At 45.0% G+C, this 23,067-nt stretch overlaps 1 protein-coding gene across 7 annotated transcripts in view; it reads left to right on the top strand.

Annotated features, from left to right (window-relative positions):
• Window positions 1-23,067, top strand: part of PDE8B (phosphodiesterase 8B) — a 329,639-nt gene that overhangs the window by 154,867 nt on the left and 151,705 nt on the right. For 2 of the 7 annotated variants that reach the window (XM_056541677.1, XM_056541667.1), the window contains exon 1: window positions 5,779-7,692. The exons of 3 other annotated variants lie outside the window; for them this stretch is intronic. In XM_056541677.1, coding sequence (XP_056397652.1) covers window positions 7,405-7,692 — 288 coding nt within the window. In that variant the 5' untranslated portion in view covers window positions 5,779-7,404. Of the gene's footprint in view, window positions 1-5,778; window positions 7,693-9,100; window positions 9,175-23,067 lie in introns of those variants that run through there. 2 more of the 7 variants (XM_056541703.1, XM_056541714.1) reach the window with 2 other exon arrangements.

Here is a 23,067-nt window from a genome sequence, read left to right as displayed (position 1 = left end):
TGATGGGACCAGAGTGCATGACTTCAAAAAAGCCTTTGACTTCAAAGGAGATGTAAACAAACAGCCAGACCCCCAATAAAATGCAATACACAAAAACACAGTCTGAATGACCTCTCACCCATGGCTTGGATAAAACATCACACAGTTATAATTATAATACACATATAGGATTTTAATAATCAGGCCTTGGCCTGACAGGTACCATTTTAATCGTATGGACCTACAGAATAATGATAAGGTGTCATTTCTACCGAAATATGCACTGCTTAGAAACGGAAGCCTCCAAAAGTTACAAAATTGCGTTTTTTCTTCGATTTTGTCGCACAATGATTTTTTTTCCTATTTCAACGTGGATTTTGGGGTAAAATGACTAATGTCACTGCAAAGTAGAACTGGTGACGCAAAAAATAAGCCATAATATGGATTTTTAGGTGGAAAATGTAAAGGGTTTTCATTTTTAAAAGGTAAGGAGAAAAAAAGGAAAATGCAAAAACTGAAAAACCCTGCGTCCTTAAGGGGTTAATGAATGAGCCACTTCAAAAATAGGGGGGGGGGGGGGGGGGGAATAATTAAAAAGTTTGATGGAATTTACTTACATTTGATGCAAATGCATTCCATCTAATTGAAAACTATTTATCAGTGAGAGAGTATATTGGGAAAATTGAACCATTACATCGTAAGTATCACTTACTTTATTGACACATATATAACACAATAAAAATGTGATGCATATAGGGTAAGACACCTTTTGGGAGGTTAGCCTCACTTCTTCAATTGCAATGTATAGACAAACAGTGCTGTACATCTCTTCATTATCTCTGCACAGGTTCCTTGCCAAAGGATACCATTTACAGCAGCCACTTGATGCTCAGGATTCATACCTACCCCAGGATAGGGGTTAAATGCATCTGAGAGTCCTTTGCATCTGGGTTTCTTGTAGCTGCTATCTTTGCACAAGATGCTGCACTCTCTGTTTTCTTTTTTAACCGTATTCTCCAACATTTTAAAATATGCATAGAATAGATCAGCATGTTTGGCATGTGTGCCATTTATTCTAAATATTCCAAACTATACGACTGACAATACAAGATTTTTTTAATGATTTTAGAATCAGTGAAATGTGTATAACAAGGTTTTGGGGTTGTCCACGTATATCCGTGTGGTCCCTTACCCTTTTTAACTTTTTGCGCTCGGCAGGCTGATCCTAATCCTTCACTTTCTGGCAGCTGGGGTATATATCTGAGGCAGTGTCTCCACCCAACGGAGCATCCAGTATGGATGTGGGGTCCCTTTGGGAACATATCTAAGAGATTAATGACACTAACACAAAGCCAACTTGCAACTGAATTTGTATTGCATAAAGGAAAACAACCATGCATATCATAACAAACAGTATGGTATAGAATTGCACAAAATCTGAGAAAATGCAATGTGTATATAGGTGCAATCCACCCTAATCCATCCGGACTTGCAACCCTAATCTTCACCCTAGCGGCTGTTGGGTGCCTTCAGTTGGTGCACATTCAATAGATGGGGCCCATACAAAGTCCTGCTCCCAAGTGTTACTTGCAGTAGGCTGAAATTCTGTCCACAAACAGATCTGAAGGTCTTTTATCGATATGTGAGTTCAGGATGCCCTGTTGTGGCAGCAGTTCTTTTTGTTTTTAAAAGTGGTGTAGGTGCACGGCTTTTTGTGTCAGCTCACCCTCTGCTGGGCTCCTTAACGAGTGCACCAGATACTCGCAGGTACGGCTAGATAAACTTTGCGCAATGAGAAATAAAAGTCCATCACTCAGACAAAAATCGTATCTATTTAACACATTCCTTATGCATTTCAGGTGTTTACCCCTTAGTCCAGTGTTTCCCAACCAGTGTGCCTCCAGCTGTTGCCAAAGGCTGTCTGGTCATGCTGGGAAGTTGTAGTTTTGTAACAGCTGTGGGCATCCTAGTTGGGAACATTGCATTGGTCATAATCTATGACTAAGGGGTAACCCTCTCCCCCCCCCCACACACACATACATGAAACATGTCAGGCATGTGTTTTGTATTGTGATGTCTGCCTTGTAAGATCTAAAATAAAGTTTTCTGGGACTTACGCCTGTTTTTGTCTCATTTTGCACTTTTTCACATAGTGTGCGCCAAAAACTGCAAGATTAAAAACCGTTCACAGAAACTTAGCACAGTGAATAAATGAGTTTAGATCTATTCAATGCAGTTCAATTAAGTTTTCACTATGCACTAGTTTTGATTAATTTTTTTCCCCCCAATGTATAATAAATGAACCACGTGTCGATAAAATAATGGCAGCACTATGGAAGGACCCCTGCTGTCCTTCCATAAGGGAATTGTGTCTGTCGGCTACCTGCACTTGCTTCCCTTACAGTGTTATACACGGATTAATCTAAAATGAACACAAACCCAGCCTTCTGCACGAACCAATAAAACCGGCAGCTTTACTGCCAATACGGCAATGAATAAAACCATTGCAGGGAGGAAGTTGTCACAGAGTTTCCATGGCAACCGCCTCATGCATGAGCTTCAGCTTTAGGGAACGTAGAGATCAGATTGACAGTAATATGATTTGATTTATTGTCACGACCTGTAGGTAACATTATGTGTATAAGGGAAGCCTAAGGACGAATCCTCACAAGACAGAATTGCTGCCGATTCCTGCATTTTTACACCAGAAATCCTCTCTGTATATGTGAACGGGGTTGTTTCTTCATTTTTATATAAACCTTATTCAGATCTACAAGCCAGTTACCCATATCACCACCTTCCCTCCACAGCAGAAGAGAAAGCTTTTCATTCACACAGTGTCAGAACACTACTGGTCCCAGCATGTCCCATACTATCCAATGATTGTTCATTACCTGTCTCCTGGATATCTCACAGCTTGAACTGGAGAGAAGCCTGTCTTGTAAAGGCTCTGTTCACATCAGTTTTTTATATTCTCAATGCATAAAGCCTGTGACCTAAGCCACTGTGTAGAGTGTAGGCATAAGGTGGGATTCCATTACCAACAATGTATACAGCAATAATCACTCTCAAAAAAACCCAAGTCCAAGAATTACACCCTGGTGCCTAGGTTTTTGTCAGCCTTTTCCATTAAAACCCCTCCTCAACCCATGACATCCATTTACATCATGGGTCCAGTGAGGGAGTATGACTAGCGCCCATGACATTCCCAGTGAAGTAGAAGGAAAAAAGACCTTTTTGTAACCAGGCGCTGCTTGATCCAGTAATAAAGGTTTCAAGATCACAGATATATATTTTTTTAATCCTGGAAGGACTTGTCATTTGAAAAACAAATAAAATAACATAAACAATGACGTGTTTCGAGGTGTTAATTCCACCTTCCGTAGATTGTCATAAGGTTATGACAATCTGAGAAAAGGGAATTAAGCCTCCAAAAACGTCTCATTGTTAGCCTAGGTTTACATGGCTGTTAGTGGTGCAATTGTATAATATGAAGAATATGAATAGTGCAGTTGCTTGTTTTTATATGCTTCAGATTTTCTTCATTATAACAGACACATCAGAATACAAACACGTGGATACAGACGAAGAAGCGTGTTCTGGTCGGAAATACCGACCTATGTAGTACAATGTATGATATATATCTAGATAGGACAGCATTCATTATTGGTAACAGTTTTGACAATATCATTATATAACAGGATTTATATTCTATTTAAAGGAAATCTGTCATCAGAATCACCCACACTAAACCTGTTACACAGGCTTGAAGTGCGGGTGATCCTGATTAAAACGCTCCTTACCTGGTTAAAAATGGTTCAGCAGATCTTCAGATATCTTTATCTTTAGTTTTCTGTTATTCCCTGGCTTGGGACTCAGTGGGAGGTCTTATCATCTCGGACTCGGCCACACGTCATTCTAGCTGGGCGGAGCTGTCGCCCGGCTCATGAATATTCATGAATTTATCCTTGTAGTCTAACTCCTTTTTCTAGGTCTGGTGGGGAGGGCTGCGCATACGCCATGTTCCGCACACCCGGAAGCGGTGTTCTCCCCCTGGCTTTTCACTCATGCAGCGCGTCTTCTTACTTGTATTGGGCCGCAGCTCGAGTGAAGCCGGGGGGAGAACGCCGCTTCCGGGTGTACGGAACGCGGCGCATGCGCAGCCCTCCCCACCAGACCTAGAAAAAGGAGTTAGACTACGAGGATAAGTTCATGAATATTCATGAGCCGGGCGCCCGCTCCGCCCAGCTAGAATGACGTATAGCCGAGTCCGAGATGATAAGACCTCCCACTGAGTCCCAAGCCAGGGAATAACAGAAAACTAAAAATAAAGATATCTGAAGAAGCGCTGAACCATTTTTAACCAGGTAAGGAGCGTTTTAATCAGGATCACCCGCACTACAAGCCTGTGTAACAGGTTTAGTGCGGGTGATTCTGATGACAGATTTCCTTTAAACGAATTTGTTCCATTTCAAAGAATGCCAAAACTTACTTCGGGGTGTTTCGTTGTGATGGAAATTACCGTTCCTGTTAACCAGCCCTAAAACCTGCAAAAAAAAACCATACAAATGTATACGCTGTAAAGGTTTTAGTATTTTATGCTGTAAATGTCAATGTAAACTAATTGACTGAACACAGCTTCAAATGTGCAGCCTCAAATATGCGCAGGATACTGTTCATGTGAGTACACCCTAAATGTTTACCACACGACACTGATACACGTCTATGGGGGAAGGGGGGAATGTATACATTCATATAGAAAAGTGGTACAGAAAAGTGCGGATCTTTTTTATACCACAAAAAAATTTGTAGACAGGCGAAAAAACATAGTTAAGTGATATACTGGGAAAATAAAAGAGAAACGAAGGTGTTTCATAGGGTAAGACACTCCAGGATAGTGTGGCGGGGAGGGTTAGAGACTGCTTAACACAGGTGGCTATGTAGCCCCATACACAACTATGGAATGACTGTGAATAAGCAATTCTTTTACCATTTCTGATTTGATGGGTCCCCTTAGCGCCTATTTGATCCTGCATTTTCTTTTTAAGTCCTATCCTTGTTTCCACGATACTGGCAAAATTGAAGTATATGGGTATAACACTGCATACATTAAGATTAATTAAATAATTGTATCTCCTTGTCCTGTGTATAGATGTGAGCCAGCTCTAAAACCTGCAAAAAACATTTTTTAAGGGTCTATTCACATGTACAGTATTCTGCGCATACTATATTTGATGCGCAGGATTTGAAGATTTTATGCTGCAGATTTCAATGTAAATGACTGAACACAGCTTTAAATCTGTAGCTTAATACCACACTGATACACCTCTATGAGGGGAAAAAGACGTATACATTCATATACAATTTTTTTGTGGTACAGATAAGAAATGTGCGCAGTTCTTTTTTATTCCACAAAAAAATCGTAGCCAATTGTACAGAGGACAAAATGTTTTTAAAAGTGATATACTGGCATAAGGGAAATCTAGAGGTTTAGGTACAGCTTAAATGTTTCTTAGCCGTTACCATGTGATTGTTAACCAGGAGGCACTGGTGACCAGGGGACCCCCCAAGTGACCTATGGGCTCCTTGCACAGCCCCCTTATAAAACAAGGGAAGGGGCTGAAATCTCTCTCTCTTCCAGCATTCTTGCTCCTGCTGAGGTCCAGTGCAGTCATCTCAGTGTCCAGAGCATTGGAGGCCTCAAGCCCAGAGCCATGTTCAGAGCATTGGAGGCCTCATGCCTAAAGTTTGCAGCCACAAGTCAGCTCAAGTAAGCTTAAAGTCATCTTCATATCAATTGTCAAGTCAGTCAAGTCAAGTCTTCTATATAGTCACCATGGCCTGCACTAAAATGTCTCTATACACTGCAAGTCCCAGCAAGCCTGCGAGGTCCTCCTGTGTCACTGGTCACCTCCTTGGGATATTGGCTGTACTGCATAGACTGTATCACCTGTCTACCCTCAGTAAAGCTACCGTTGTCCATAACTTGGCATCGGTTTCTTCATTACCCCCATGCCTAGCTCAGGACCAGCGGTATAACCTTTGGGTGGTTTAGGCTAAATCACACCCAGGTGCCATGACAAGAGGGGGTTAATAACATCTACCCCCAGGGTTACAGCATCTGCCCTACATTGCACCCCCGCACGCCACACTGTCCGTCCTGGACAGCTCATTAGAAATTTGTGTGCATTCCAGGGGATGAGAACAGAGCAGCGAACCATCGGATGCATGTGCTGCAGTCTTTTCTATCACAAGCTCCATGACAGCCTGACTGCAGGAGGTAGAGAAGTGAGCTCCTGCCACTCACCAATGACATAAAAGGGGTGAAAATGATGTGTAAATGGGACAACGCCTTGTTGCTTTCCAGCAAGAGGAGGAGGAAGCAGCAGCAGTAGTGGCAGGGCTGGGAGGGCTCTGGGGAAGGCAGATCTAGAGCTGTGCATGAAGAGGATCTGCAGTCACCAGCAAAGGATTCTCTTCTGTCATCACTACCCAGGGATCTATTATATGCTGTGAGATCAGCCGACCACAATAGGAGACATATATCACTGCAGCACTGGAGCGGCACAGGCATCACTGACAGTTGTTGCCACATTGTGTCGCATGGACTCTGATCTGATGCTTTCTGCTTAGGATGAAGGAGTATGAATGTGCACGGCGGTGCTGCTAAGACACTGTGCAGGCTGCTGTCATGTCAGTGCATTGCAGAGGTAAGAAGATGCTGGGAATAACTGTTGCTTGCTGAGCAGAAGAACAACAGCGTATTGTCCATGCCAACCTGGCACACGGGGTATCACCATCTCAGGGAATCCCCTCTTATTTCATTCATTTTTTTCTTTTTTTTCTTTCCGATGGTGCAACTGGTGGGAAGACGGTGCTGGTGCTGACGGATGAGACACCTGTCTGGATAATAGGCCTTCGTGATCCTGAGCTCAGCAGTGTTGGCACATGTTTTGGGCTGGCATGCAAGAATATAGCGGCCAGATCAGATAAGGGTTTGTGTTGGAAGATGGCACTCTGATCTTTAATCTATTGGCACGGATCCCATGTGCATTCTAGGAAGTCCTGGAAGTTATCATTGAGTGGCATCAGTTGTAATGCTTACGGTTGGCATCATCTATCAGTGAATTTTTATTATAGACTCTTCATAGAATTGTTGTTTACCTGCGTACCGTACAGGACAAGCCGATACCCTGAATGGCCTAATCTGTGAGGCAGTCCCAAGTACGTGATCGACCTGGCATCCTGCAAAATAAAAAAGATGACTTATCGGATACATCTGTGGGGCAGAAGTAAGGACACGGATGTTATGGCTCTTTCTGGTAGCATTCTTTAGACTGCCCGCAGCATTAGTGAAGGGTACCTTATCCCTATATATATATATATAGGGAGCCTCGGTGCCAACCACTGCACCCTGGCACAGGTATGGGCTGTGCTCCCAGTATCCACGTATCACAGAGCGGGGTGATATATTGCAGGGATTCGGATGAGTCCAACTCCCCGCACCAGACCACCACCATTTCCCAGGGAACAGCTGCCACCTTACACGGGCTCTTCATCAAAACCGATGCCGCCGATACCATCCCTTCTGTGCTTACCTACCAGAGTCGTTACCCACCAGCAGCCCGCGCTGGCTCCCGCAAAGAGCGCAAAGAGGCTGCGCCACACAGCTGCATAGAGGCTGAGACACAGACCAGCCACACCAGTGTGAAGGTAAGTGTCAGAATGTGCAGACACTAAACAGGAGCAGTTGCCGATTGCAATCAAAGAGATACCTTCTGTTATCCTCTAATTTACCTCAGAAAACTGAAAGAGCTGATCTGATTGATTCCTATCGAAACTGCTCCTCGTTCATCTACGCTAGTGTTTTACGAACAGCGTGTCTTGAGCTGTTGGAAAACTACAACTCCCAGCATGCCCGGACAGCCTTTGGCTGTCCGGGCATGCTGGGAGTTGTAGTTTTGCAACAGCTGAAGACACACTGTTTGGAAAACATTGGTCTAGATTATAGCAGCATGTACTACAGTACTTGCATTGACATTGTTGAGATAATGGAAGTGATGAAGCCAGGGCATGTTGGAACTTGTAGTTCTCCTATATTAGAATTCTGTGCGGATTCCGCTTGCAGCAGCTTTTTAAAAAATTTTTTAATTTTTTTAATCTTATTGGGAATTTCGCTGCTCTGTTCACACATCAGAAGTTGCGCAGCGGTGCTTCTCACAGGGTATTAGGTTCTTGCAGAATCCGCCAGAGAAGTGCTGTTTGTCAATAGGACGATCCTTAGGTCCGCAGCAGATTGGCACGGACATAAGCGTCGATTCCAAACCATTTTGTGCGGTGCGGTTCTGCAATTCCTCAATGAATTCCCTCCGTGTAAACGGACCCTTCGGGTAAAACAAACTGCATATTGCCAATCCAACGCAACTGCGCCTCAACTTAACCGCATGGTGAGTTTTCACCATTAGGCCAAAGCTTGCTGAATAGAATTGCAGAATTCCGCTGGAATTGGGGAGAAATTCAAGCCCCATTGAGTTCAATGGGATTCCAGCCATAAATCCGCAAAATTTTAAGAGGAAATTTAAATTTTGAGGAATGCAGAAGTTCCGTGGAAGAATGTCAGTCAGAGTCAGTCAGTAAAAGCTAACCAGTTGCCAATAGCAACCAATTAGATTGCTTCTTTCGTTTTCAGAGGTGTTTTTAAAATGAAAGAAGCAATCTGATTGGTTGCCATGGGCAACTGGTCAACTTTTCCTCTGCACAGGTTTTGAAAAATCTCCCCCAATGGGCTTTAAATTTTGGCAGAATTCTTCCGCTGAATTCTGCAAGGAAATTCTGCCGTGTGAACATGGCCTAAAGCTGACCATATAAACTAAATGACCTTGTTCAGTCAGCAGTAATCTTTACCAACCTTCCTCCTATGCACATGCATGCTGGACTTATCATGAGGAAAATTTATCAAAGCCTATGTAGAGGAAAAGTTGACCAGTTGCCCATAGCAACCAACTACATTCTTTGCCCATAGCAACCAATTGCTTCTTTCATTTTTCACAGGCCCTTTTAAAATGAAAGAAGCAATCTGATTGGTTGCTATGGGAAACTGGTCCACTCTTCCTCTACATATGTTTTGATAAATCTCTCACCGTGCCTGTGTTTAAGCTACATGTGAGGCGATGCCAATTCACATAACTTCTCACAGTAAGAACGATTTGCTAGAGGAAAAATAGTTTGTATGATGGAAAATATCCTTTTGTGTCATTTTCAAGACCGGTGTGACATATGCCAAAAATGTCAACATTCCTCATATCCGGGACAAAGCTTTACTACTACAGACAGCCATACTACTACCATTAAAACTAGGCATGTAGCACCAACACTTCATAAAGATATCCAAAGTGCACCATAACAACACTCACACTGCCTCATAAAGATTTCCAAAGTGCCTCCATAACAACATCCACATTGCCTTATAAAAATATCCAAAGCGACCCCATAACAACACCCACATTGCCTTATAAAGATTTCCAAAGTGCCTTCATAACAACACTCACACTGCCTTATAAAGATTTCCAAAGTGCCTCCATAACAACACCCACATTGCCTTTATAAAGATATCCAAAGTGCCTTCATAACAACACCCACATTGCCTTATAAATATATCCAAAGTGCCTTCATAACAACACCCACATTGCCTTATAAAGATTTCCAAAGGGCCTCCATAACAACACCCACATTGCCTTATAAAGATATCCAAAGTGACCCCATAACAACACCCACATTGCCTTATAAAGATATCCAAAGTGCCTTCATAACAACACCCACATTGCCTTATAAATATATCCAAAGTGCCTTCATAACAACACCCACATTGCCTTATAAAGATTTCCAAAGGGCCTCCATAACAACACCCACATTGCCTTATAAAAATATCCAAAGTGACCCCATAACAACACCCACATTGCCTTATAAAGATATCCAAAGTGCCTCCATAACAACACCCACATTGCCTTATAAAGATATCCAAAGTGACCCCATAACAACACCCACATTGCCTTATAAAGATATCCAAAGTGACCCCATAACAACACCCACATTGCCTTATAAAGATATCCAAAGTGCCTTCATAACAACACCCACATTGCCTTATAAATATATCCAAAGTGCCTTCATAACAACACCCACATTGCCTTATAAAGATTTCCAAAGGGCCTCCATAACAACACCCACATTGCCTTATAAAAATATCCAAAGTGACCCCATAACAACACCCACATTGCCTTATAAAGATATCCAAAGTGCACCATAACAACACTCACACTGCCTCATAAAGATTTCCAAAGTGCCTCCATAACAACATCCACATTGCCTTATAAAAATATCCAAAGCGACCCCATAACAACACACACATTGCCTTATAAAGATTTCCAAAGTGCCTTCATAACAACACTCACACTGCCTTATAAAGATTTCCAAAGTGCCTCCATAACAACACCCACATTGCCTTTATAAAGATATCCAAAGTGCCTTCATAACAACACCCACATTGCCTTATAAATATATCCAAAGTGCCTTCATAACAACACCCACATTGCCTTATAAAGATTTCCAAAGGGCCTCCATAACAACACCCACATTGCCTTATAAAGATATCCAAAGTGACCCCATAACAACACCCACATTGCCTTATAAAGATATCCAAAGTGCCTTCATAACAACACCCACATTGCCTTATAAATATATCCAAAGTGCCTTCATAACAACACCCACATTGCCTTATAAAGATTTCCAAAGGGCCTCCATAACAACACCCACATTGCCTTATAAAAATATCCAAAGTGACCCCATAACAACACCCACATTGCCTTATAAAGATATCCAAAGTGCCTCCATAACAACACCCACATTGCCTTATAAAGATATCCAAAGTGACCCCATAACAACACCCACATTGCCTTATGAAGATATCCAAAGTGCCTTCATAACAACACCCACATTGCCTCATAAAGATTTCCAAAGTGCCTTCGTAACAACACCCACATTGCCTCGTGGCGATTTCCAAAGTGCCTCCATAAAAACACTCACAGTGCCTCATAAAGATATTCAAACTGCCTCCATAACAACACTCACAGTGCCTCATAAAGATGTTCAAACTGCCTCCATAACAACAACCACAGTGCCTTATAATGATATCCAATATGCCTCCATAAAAACACTAACATTGTCTCATAATGATACAGTGCCTCCAATAACAACACCCACAGTGCCTCATAATGATATCCAAAGTGCCTCCATAATAACACCCACAGTGATACCTAAACTTCTCAGCTTTCTTGGGTTGAATTTCAATCAATTCAATAAGGCGCACCCCACATATTCTACAGGAATAGATTCTGTACACCTCTCTATAAAATCAAATTCACACAGAGGAACAGTTAGACACTGATGTCTTTGGGTCTGTATTATGCATATATAAATAGATAATAACAGTGGTCTCCAAACTGTGGACCTCCAGCTGCTGCAAAACTACAACTCCCAGCATGCCCGGACAGCCGTTGGCCCCATTCATTCGGTTATGGAGTTCTGGCCTAATTGCACCAAGACAGTTCTCAAGAATTAGTCCTAATGCGTCTCTTATCCCTCATTACACGCCGCGTGTCTGACAACACAAACATGAAACGCGATCTCCTGGTATCGTACGTAACCTCAGGGACCGCACCACTCTCTCAGGCTACAATTATTTCACTACAAAGAGTGCCTGATAGAGCTAATGACCTGCAAATACTCTGCCTCCGCCCAGGCTTCATGTTAACTCCTTCCCCATCATCACAAATCTTCTCATCCGATACGAAATGTTTAAGCTGACACTTTTAGGGTCTGAAAATCTTGACGATCCAGCTTGTTGCAATAAGGCTATGTTCACACGATGGAATTTCCAATTCTGCATTAGGATTCCGCACAGAGATTCTGCAGCAGAAGAGTCTCGTTGATATCAATGGGATTCTAATGCGCTTTACACACGACGGAATTTCCACACTAGAAACATCTGCAAATCCCGATTCCAGAGTCCAAAGAAAGAATAGACATATCTATTCCTTCTGCGGAGTCCACACGTAAATGCATTGCCGTCTATGAGATGGCGCACTTCTATGCGGGCCTAGCGCTGGCATGTTCTGCTGAGGATATTCACCCGTGTGAAAATAGCCAATTTCCGTGCGGAATTCGGAGGAAGAATTCCTCCGGAAATTCTGCCGGAATTTACTGCCCATTACTTTTAATGGGATTACGCCGTGGAAAATTCCTCTTTCCGCATTCCGCAGAAATATAAGATCAGTTTAATATTTTGCAAAAATCACATTCATGTCAAAAGGGCTTAACATTTGGCAGAATTTTGTGTTCTGAGAACACAAAAATTCCGCTGCAATTCTGGTGGAAGCTTTGCTGAACGGAATTTCGGCCGTATTGCGGAAAATCCGCCGTGTGAACGTACTCTAAGACCGGGTTCACACTACGAAATTCCCAAGCAAAATTCCGTTTTGAAATTCTGCTCGGAATTTCTGATGGAATGTCTGTGCAGAATTCTGTCTGAATATTCTGCGTGGACATTCCGCTGCAGCAGAGTCTCATTGATTTCAATGGGATTTTGCTGCACTATGCAATTTGGATCTACAGAAAGAATAGACTTCTTTCTGCGGAGTCTGCTCAGAAATGCATTGCCGTCTATAACGGCACATGAGTCAGGCAGATGACATCGGTACAAGGAGGGAGAAGACAGATTGGAACAACGTCCCTTTAGCAACAACCTGACGCTTCTACTGGTTCCAGCAGGATTGTGCAAATGTGCAGAATGTCCACTCGTGTTTTCCAGGCGATCAGTGATCTAGTTTTTGCTCTCTATTGCCCACTTGAGTCTTGTTTTTCTGTTTTTCATAGACAGTTATGGCAATGGAGCTGTCCTGCTGTTATAGCTCATCTGGCCTAAGGAACGTTGAGTTGTACGGTTGGATGGTTGGAGCAAAAGTGTAATATTCAAGTGTGGTTTACTTGACAGTGCACCCGCTGTTCATCAGAACATATCTTATAAAACGAATATCCAAACTAGTGTTGGGCGCGAATATTCGCAATGCGAATATTTATCGCGAATATCGCCTATTCGGGAATATTGCGAATATAGCGCTAAATATTCACAATTACGAATATTCACTTTTTTTCCCACAGTACACATCACAGTGATCATCCCTCCCAGCTTCCAGCTTGTGGCGTAAACAAGGCTCCAATACAAGTTACTGTGTCAGACAGACGGGCACACGAAAATTTGCATATGCGAATTTTCATGCATATTGATCCCTCCCTTCTTTTAGCTCTTTTATCACGTGATATTGCGCATGCGTATGCAAATTTTATGGCGCAGAGTAAAAAAAGGCCGCCAATATTGCGAATTTTGTGAATATGTGACGAATATTCGTCCATATATTCGCGAAATATCGCAAATTCGAATATGGCCTGTGCCGCTCAACACTAATCCAAACGTTATGTTCTTTATTGCAATCCAACAAGACAATGTGCCACATACAGATAGTAAAAACCTTCAGGCACGTTTTGATTTTATGCCGCACGTTCTTGATTTTATGCTGCATTCCAGAGGCATATGTCTACAGCAGTGTTTCCCAACCAGGGTGCCTCCAGCTATTGCAAAACTACAACTCCCAGCATGCCCGGACAGCCTTTGGCTGACCGGACATGCAGGAAATTGTAGTTTTGCAACAGTTGAAGGCTCCCTGGTAGGGAAACACTGGTGTACAGGAAGGTCCAATCCTGAAATTGCACAATTGGCCATTTAGAGTAGATCAGCACCAGTTTCCTATACGGCATTGTGTACGGAGGATGAAACTGTCTTGTGATTGGTTGCTATGCATAGCACTGACACTTTTTATTTTGTGGCCACTGCTGATGTAGGGTTTCATATTCTGCTCAGGGCCTCCAACACCGTGCTAAAGCCATTGATTTCAGCGTGTTATGTTGTGCATGCCAGATAAAGGGCAATTGAAATCAATGAACTTTGCAATCCATTGCTGCAGCAGAAATTCTAAGATAAATAGTCTACCTACTAATACAAGATTGTGCATCAGGACCTCAGGTTTTGTATTTATCCTTCAAAATACCCAATTCAGTGCAGCTAGCACTGTTTCCTGGCACTTTTTCCTTTCATTTGGCTTCATTTCTCTTGCCTTGTAAAATGCAAACATCAACTACTGTACAAATGTCAATCACTGGCTGCATAAGGCTGCATTCACATTAAGATTTCAGGATTCTGTTGGGCTGCACATCAGCATCCTGTCAAAAAGGCATGCCAAAATGCAGCCGATGTATTGCTGTCAGGCCCAAAGGCTTCAATGAACAGTCCACTCCCCGAACACTGCATACTGTATATGTGAGGGAAATGGACCATAGATAACATTCAGCCCATTAAATTTTGTGGACCCATTAGCAGCACGTCAAGGTGCACCTTGTCATCCCTTTTTGGACAGAATGCCAACAGATTGAGCCCTGAAAATGTGATGTGAATGTGGCATTACATAAAGCTTTCCTTATAGGGGCTCCCTCAGGATACTGTCGAAAAGATATTCCGGGGGGGCGTGGCTTGGAGGTTAAGATGAGTGGTCGCACACTGTAAGCGCTCCCGCTCAGAACCTGCTTTTTATTTCTCCTGAGTCCTGGAGTCCCTGATGCTGGTAACCTGTTCTAGGTTCCAAAATATGACCCCTAAAACCGATCCCACAAAAGGGAAGGACCGTACAGCGGTCCACAAGTTGCAATATTATGCCTGCTCAGACAAACAAGATGGCGCTGGACAGGCTGTGGCGCATTCCTCTATCTTATCTGCAGCTGCGCGGGAGGCTTCCTTGCTGGAAGGACTGCAGGACTCAACTGAACCGACCCTGAAAGAGGTGAGCAATACCCTGCTTCAGGCTATCAATGCCTGTAAAACCTCTCTAATGGAGGGAAAAATGGAGGAAGTGAAGATAAATGTGGGCCAATTGAGACAAGATCTCCAGAACCTTAGAGAACGGGTCACTGAAACAGAGACGCGGATCTCTAACATCGAGGACACTATTGTCCCCCTCCCTGCCTCCCTCGCCACTGTGCAGGAACAGCTTGAACTGGCCAGGCAAAAGAACGATGATTTGGAGAATAGACTGTGCCGGAATAACATTAGGGTGATTGGCTTACCCGAGCGCGCAGAGGGCCAGAACCCGGGGGCTTTCGTGGAGGGGTTGATTAGGGACTTGTTCCCTGAGGTATCTTCTCCTCTGATTTACAACGCCGCAGAGCTACTTTCACATCTATCAAAGCCCGGTTGAGAGAGAAGGGGTCCCTTACTTCATGGCATACCCCGCCCGCTTGCGGGTGGTAGACGGAGACAGAGCTATTTTCTTTGTTAGTCATATGGTGAGGTGGGAACCATTTACTGTTCGCAAGGATCCCTTGGGCCGTTATATATTCATACATGACTTCTTGAACAACGTCCAGTTTGTGTTTTTATTTATTTATAACCCCCCTCCGGCCTCTATGGAAATATTGCATCTTGCTGTTACATTTGCAATGGGGTACCCGTCAGCCCGAGTCCTCTGTATGGGAGATTTTAACCTGGTCCCAGACCCTCTAATGGACAGATACAGCCCCAGGGGAACACCTCTCCACTCACCCTCTGATTCTAGAACTTCTCCCTTTATGCAGCTTTTTTTGGAGGTGGGGTGGATAGATGATTTTAGACAACATTACCCTATGACCAAACAATATTAGTGTCATACGTTGGGTAGGAACGTGCTGTCCAGAATTGACCTTGCTTGTGGTAACTCTCTCATACCCTCAGGTCTCGGACATCTCTTATGAGCTCCGAGCTATCTCAGATCACTCCCCTCTACTGCTTGATATCTCCTTGGCCAATTCTGGTACACCGCGTAATTGGAAGATTCACCCCTTTTGGTTAGATCTAATTGGGCCTACTGACCGGATCCCCGATCGGCTACAGGTTTTTCTTCAGGCTAATTTACCTGGAGGGTCGCCTATGTTGATTCAGGAGACGCTAAGGACATATCTCAGGGGGTGTCTAAGGTCGACTGTCTCCTTTATTAAAAAGTCTTCCTCTAGATGTGAGGAGGAGCTCACTCAAAGTTGCTCGGACTTGGAGGCTCATTATTTTGCAGACCCGTCTGAGGCTAGCAAAATTGCCTGGCTCTCTGAGGGCTGCCAGTATATGCTGCACCTTCATGAAAAAGTGAATAGAAAGTTATTTTTCTCTTAACAATTTTACTTTGAGCAGGGGAACCAGTCCAGCAAATTACTGGCCCACATTGTACGGCAGAATTCCTCTAATTCTCCAATTCTTAAACTTAGAGCCTCAGACGGAGGATCTCTTCTACTGGGTAACGAGGAACTGCCTTCCGTTTTTTCCTCTTTTTATGCTAACCTTTATTCTTCTCAGGTCTGCAATGACGCGGATCAGCTCCACTCCTATCTTGATGCCATAACCTTCCCTACTCTCTCGGTAGAGGACTGTGACTTCCTAGAGGCTCCAATCACTCTATTGGAGGTGCAGGAGGCTATCGCTGTTCTTTCCAAGGGTAAGTCTCCGGGCCCTGATGGTCTTCCGCTGGAGGTTTACCTGAGGTACTCAGACGTGCTTCTCTCATCCCTTCTTCATATGCACCAATCTGCATTCACTGAGGGGGTACTCCCAGCATCTTTATATGACGCCACTATAGTTGTAATATTAAAACCAGATAAAGACCCTTTGGAGTGTGGCTCTTACAGGCCAATCTCCTTGCTAAATTTAAACTATAAGATATTGACCAAAATTCTTGCCAATCGGCTAAATCATGTTATTCTTACCATTATGCATAACGTCCAAACTGGTTTCATGCCTGGAAAATCCACCTCGCATAATATCCGGAGAGTTCAGTCGGCTGTCCAGGTGGGAGTGGCGTTGGGCGGTGACTGGGCCTTGGCATCGTTAGACGAGGGGCACAGAGTATTTTGCATTTCAGAGGTATAGGCTGGCATTTATCATTGTATGTATAAGTGAAACATTTTTCTACACTTTTTTTTTTGTGTGCTGATAATGTGTAGGAGCACCACATTTATTAAAAGGTAGCAGACCATTTGATAAATTTTGTGCAGGTCACATTTACTGAAATTTCACTCTTCACATACACCAAAAAGCTAAGTTTGCGCTGGTGTAGTTTTAGAGACATTTCAGTGGCTTTGCACCTTTTTGCGCCTTTTCACAAAAAGACGCAGTTCATAAAACCCGTCCATATCATGTGTATTGCCGAAATCAGTGGATTGCAACTCAACGCAAAAAAGCGCAAATAAACCCTGCTTGCCCTTTTTTTGTACCATTTTTTGACACAAAAAACTGTCTAAAGACAATTATGCATGTAGGCCATAGTGTATATTATAAGACATTTTTGGGGTTGTATGGTTTTTATCGGCCACAATACATTACGGTATTGTATTCAGAGGGTGCATGGCAAGGTTATATTCAGAGAGCACAGTATGTGGTAGTATTATATTCAGAGTGTTCAGTGGGCTGTAGTAATATATTCAGAGGTTACGGTGTGTGGCGGTTTTATATACAGAGGATACGGTGTGTGGCGGTTTTATATTCAGAGGATATAGTGGGTTGTAGTAATATATTCAGAGGTTACGGTGTGTGGTGGTTTTATATACAGAGGGTACGGTGTGTGGCGGTATTATATTCAGAGGGTACAGTGTGTAGTAGTATCATATTCAGAGGGGACGGTGTGCCAGTATTATGTTCAAAGGATACAATGTTTGGCAGTATTATAATAATTATTGTTTTTATATAGACGATCAGAATCCGTTGACATAGTGAGGAACCATCTGGGTACCAAGTTTTGCTGAGTTAACATTTAGCTGGAACAAGCCCTGGCGGTATGTAGCATCTGAATTAGATAAGGAAAGACTATTGAAAAGACGTCACCTATAGTCACTGATATCCTTCTGTATCCACCTCACTATGTCTTAAGAGAGCTGGAGTCACTTGTAAGTTCTGCAGTAATGATGGGTGAAACAACAACTCCCAGCATAACCTTACCTCATACTGGGAGCTGTAGTTTTAAATGGTAAAAACTTTTTTAGCACTTTCCCATTGTTACGCCGAGCGCTCCGGGTCCCCGCTCCTCCCCGGAGCGCTCGCTTCACTCTCCCCGCGGCAGCGCTCCGGTCACGTCCTCTGACCCGGGGCGCTGCGATTCCGCTGCCAGCCGGGATGCGATTCGCGATGCGGGTAGCGCCCGCTCGCGATGCGCACCCCGGCTCCCCTACCTGACTCGCTCTCCGTCTGTTCTGTCCCGGCGCGCGCGGCCCCGCTCCCTAGGGCGCGCGCGCGCCGGGTCTCTGCGATTTAAAGGGCCACTGCGCCGCTGATTGGCGCAGTGGTTCCAATTAGTGTGTTCACCTGTGCACTTCCCTATATCACCTCACTTCCCCTGCACTCCCTTGCCGGATCTTGTTGCCTTAGTGCCAGTGAAAGCGTTCCTTGTGTGTTCTTTGCCTGTGTTTCCAGACCTTCTGCCGTTGCCCCTGACTACGATCCTTGCTGCCTGCCCCGACCTTCTGCTACGTCCGACCTTGCTTTTGCCTACTCCCTTGTACCGCGCCTATCTTCAGCAGCCAGAGAGGTGAGCCGTTGCTAGTGGATACGACCTGGTCACTACCGCCGCAGCAAGACCATCCCGCTTTGCGGCGGGCTCTGGTGAAAACCAGTAGTGGCTTAGAACCGGTCCACTAGCACGGTCCACGCCAATCCCTCTCTGGCACAGAGGATCCACTACCTGCCAGCCGGCATCGTGACAGTAGATCCGGCCATGGATCCCGCTGAAGTTCCTCTGCCAGTTGTCGCTGACCTCACCACGGTGGTCGCCCAGCAGTCACAACAGATAGCGCAACAAGGCCAACAGCTGTCTCAACTGACCGTTATGCTACAACAGTTACTACCACAGCTTCAGCAATCATCTCCTCCGCCAGCTCCTGCACCTCCTCCGCAGCGAGTGGCCGCTCCTGGGATACGCTTATCCTTGCCGGATAAATTTGATGGGGACTCTAAGTTTTGCCGTGGCTTTCTTTCCCAATGTTCCCTGCATCTGGAGATGATGTCGGACCTGTTTCCCACTGAAAGGTCTAAGGTGGCTTTCGTAGTCAGCCTTCTGTCCGGAAAAGCCCTGTCATGGGCCACACCGCTCTGGGACCGCAATGACCCCGTCACTGCCTCTGTACACTCCTTCTTCTCGGAAATCCGAAGTGTCTTTGAGGAACCTGCCCGAGCCTCTTCTGCTGAGACTGCCCTGTTGAACCTGGTCCAGGGCAATTCTTCCGTTGGCGAGTATGCCGTACAATTCCGTACTCTTGCTTCAGAATTGTCCTGGAATAATGAGGCCCTCTGCGCGACCTTCAAAAAAGGCCTATCCAGCAACATTAAAGATGTTCTGGCCGCACGAGAAATTCCTGCTAATCTACATGAACTTATTCACCTAGCCACTCGCATTGACATGCGTTTTTCCGAAAGGCGTCAGGAACTCCGCCAAGATATGGACTCTGTTCGCACGAGGCGTTTCTCCTCCTCGGCTCCTCTCTCCTCTGGTCCCCTGCAATCTGTTCCTGTGCCTCCCGCCGTGGAGGCTATGCAGGTCGACCGGTCTCGCCTGACACCTCAAGAGAGGACACGACGCCGTATGGAGAACCTCTGCCTGTACTGTGCTAGTACCGAACACTTCCTGAGAGATTGTCCTATCCGTCCTCCCCGCCTGGAAAGACGTACGCTGACTCCGCACAAAGGTGAGACAGTCCTTGATGTCTACTCTGCTTCTCCACGTCTTACTGTGCCTGTGCGGATGTCTGCCTCTGCCTTCTCCTTCTCTACAGTGGCCTTCTTGGACTCTGGATCTGCAGGAAATTTTATTTTGGCCTCTCTCGTCAAAAGGTTCAACATCCCGGTGACCAGTCTCGCCAGACCCCTCTACATCAATTGTGTAAATAATGAAAGATTGGACTGTACCATACGTTTCCGCACGGAGCCCCTTCTTATGAGCATCGGATCTCATCATGAGAGGATTGAACTTTTGGTCCTCCCCAATTGCACCTCGGAAATTCTCCTTGGACTTCCCTGGCTTCAACTTCATTCCCCTACCCTGGATTGGTCCACTGGGGAGATCAAGAGTTGGGGGTCCTCTTGTTCCAAGAACTGTCTAAAACCGGTTCCCAGTAACCCTTGCCGTAACTCTGTGGTTCCTCCAGTAACCGGTCTCCCTAAGGCCTATATGGACTTCGCGGATGTTTTCTGCAAAAAACAAGCTGAGACTCTACCTCCTCACAGGCCTTATGATTGCCCTATCGACCTCCTCCCGGGCACTACTCCACCCCGGGGCAGAATTTATCCTCTCTCTGCCCCAGAGACTCTTGCCATGTCCGAATACGTCCAGGAGAATCTAAAAAAGGGCTTTATCCGTAAATCCTCCTCTCCTGCCGGAGCCGGATTTTTCTTTGTGTCCAAAAAAGATGGCTCCCTACGTCCTTGCATTGACTACCGCGGTCTTAATAAAATCACGGTTAAGAACCGCTACCCCTTACCCCTCATCTCTGAACTCTTTGATCGCCTCCAAGGTGCCCACATCTTCACTAAATTGGACTTAAGAGGCGCCTATAACCTCATCCGCATCAGAGAGGGGGACGAGTGGAAAACGGCATTTAACACCAGAGATGGACACTTTGAGTATCTGGTCATGCCCTTTGGACTGTGCAACGCCCCTGCCGTCTTCCAAGACTTTGTCAATGAAATTTTTCGTGATCTGTTATACTCCTGTGTTGTTGTATATCTGGACGATATCCTAATTTTTTCTGCCAATCTAGAAGAACACCGCCAGCATGTCCGTATGGTTCTTCAGAGACTTCGTGACAACCAACTCTATGCCAAAATTGAGAAATGTCTGTTTGAATGCCAATCTCTTCCTTTTCTAGGATATTTGGTCTCTGGCCAGGGACTACAGATGGATCCAGACAAACTCTCTGCCGTCTTAGATTGGCCACGCCCCTCCGGACTCCGTGCTATCCAACGCTTTTTGGGGTTCGCCAATTATTACAGGCAATTTATTCCACATTTTTCTACCATTGTGGCTCCTATCGTGGCTTTAACCAAAAAAAATGCTGATCCCAAGTCCTGGCCTCCTCAAGCAGAAGACGCCTTTAAACGACTCAAGTCTGCCTTTTCTTCGGCTCCCGTCCTCTCCAGACCTGACCCTTCCAAACCCTTCCTTTTGGAGGTTGATGCCTCCTCAGTGGGAGCTGGAGCTGTTCTTCTACAAAAAAATTCTTCCGGGCATGCTGTCACTTGTGGTTTTTTCTCTAGGACCTTCTCTCCAGCGGAGAGGAACTACTCCATCGGGGATCGAGAGCTTCTAGCCATTAAATTAGCACTTGAGGAATGGAGGCATCTGCTGGAGGGATCAAGTTCTCCTGTTATTATCTACACCGACCACAAGAACCTCTCCTACCTCCAGTCTGCCCAACGGCTGAATCCTCGCCAGGCCCGGTGGTCTCTGTTCTTTGCCCGATTTAATTTTGAGATTCACTTTCGTCCTGCCGATAAGAACATTAGGGCCGATGCTCTCTCTCGTTCCTCGGATGCCTCAGAAGTTGAACTCTCTCCGCAACACATCATTCCACCTGACTGCCTGATCTCCACTTCTCCTGCCTCCATCAGGCAGACTCCTCCAGGAAAGACCTTTGTTTCTCCTCGCCAACGCCTCGGAATCCTCAAATGGGGTCACTCCTCCCATCTCGCAGGTCATGCGGGTATCAAGAAATCTGTGCAACTCATCTCCCGCTTCTATTGGTGGCCGACTCTGGAGACGGATGTTGTGGACTTTGTGCGAGCCTGCACTATCTGTGCCCGGGATAAGACTCCTCGCCAGAAGCCCGCTGGTTTTCTTCATCCTCTGCCTGTCCCCGAACAGCCTTGGTCTCTGATTGGTATGGATTTTATTACTGATTTACCCCCTTCCCGTGGCAACACTGTTATTTGGGTGGTCGTTGATCGATTCTCCAAAATGGCACATTTCATCCCTCTTCCTGGTCTTCCTTCTGCGCCTCAGTTGGCTAAACAATTTTTTGTACACATTTTTCGTCTTCACGGGTTGCCTACGCAGATTGTCTCGGATAGAGGCGTCCAATTCGTGTCTAAATTCTGGAGGGCTCTCTGTAAACAACTCAAGATTAAATTAAATTTTTCTTCTGCATATCATCCCCAGTCCAATGGACAAGTAGAAAGGATTAACCAGATCTTGGGTGATTATTTGCGACATTTTGTTTCCTCCCGCCAGGATGACTGGGCAGATCTCCTCCCATGGGCCGAATTCTCGTATAACTTCAGGGTCTCTGAGTCTTCCTCCAAATCCCCATTTTTCGTGGTGTACGGCCGTCACCCTCTTCCCCCCCTCCCTACTCCCTTGCCCTCTGGTCTGCCCGCTGTGGATGAAATTTCTCGTGACCTTTCCATCATATGGAGAGAGACCCAAAAATCTCTCTTACAGGCTTCTTCACGCATGAAGAAGTTCGCGGATAAGAAAAGAAGAGCTCCCCCCGTCTTTTCCCCTGGAGACAAGGTATGGCTCTCCGCTAAATATGTCCGCTTCCGTGTCCCTAGCTACAAGTTGGGACCACGCTATCTTGGTCCTTTCAAAATTTTGTGTCAAATTAATCCTGTCTCTTATAAACTTCTTCTTCCTCCCTCTCTTCGTATCCCTAATGCCTTTCACGTCTCTCTTCTCAAACCACTCATCCTCAACCGTTTTTCTCCCAAATCTGTTCCTCCCACTCCTGTTTCCGGCTCCTCGGACATCTTCTCGGTCAAAGAAATTTTAGCTGCCAAAAAGGTCAGAGGGAAAAATTTTTTTTTAGTGGACTGGGAGGGTTGTGGTCCTGAAGAGAGATCCTGGGAACCTGAGGACAACATCCTAGACAAAAGTCTGCTCCTCAGGTTCTCAGGCTCTAAGAAGAGGGGGAGACCCAAGGGGG

This window comes from Hyla sarda, chromosome 1 (assembly GCF_029499605.1).
Source record: "Hyla sarda isolate aHylSar1 chromosome 1, aHylSar1.hap1, whole genome shotgun sequence".
In the NCBI taxonomy this organism is placed as follows: Eukaryota; Metazoa; Chordata; class Amphibia; order Anura; family Hylidae; genus Hyla; species Hyla sarda.
This window is presented reverse-complemented; position numbering and strand designations above follow the sequence as displayed.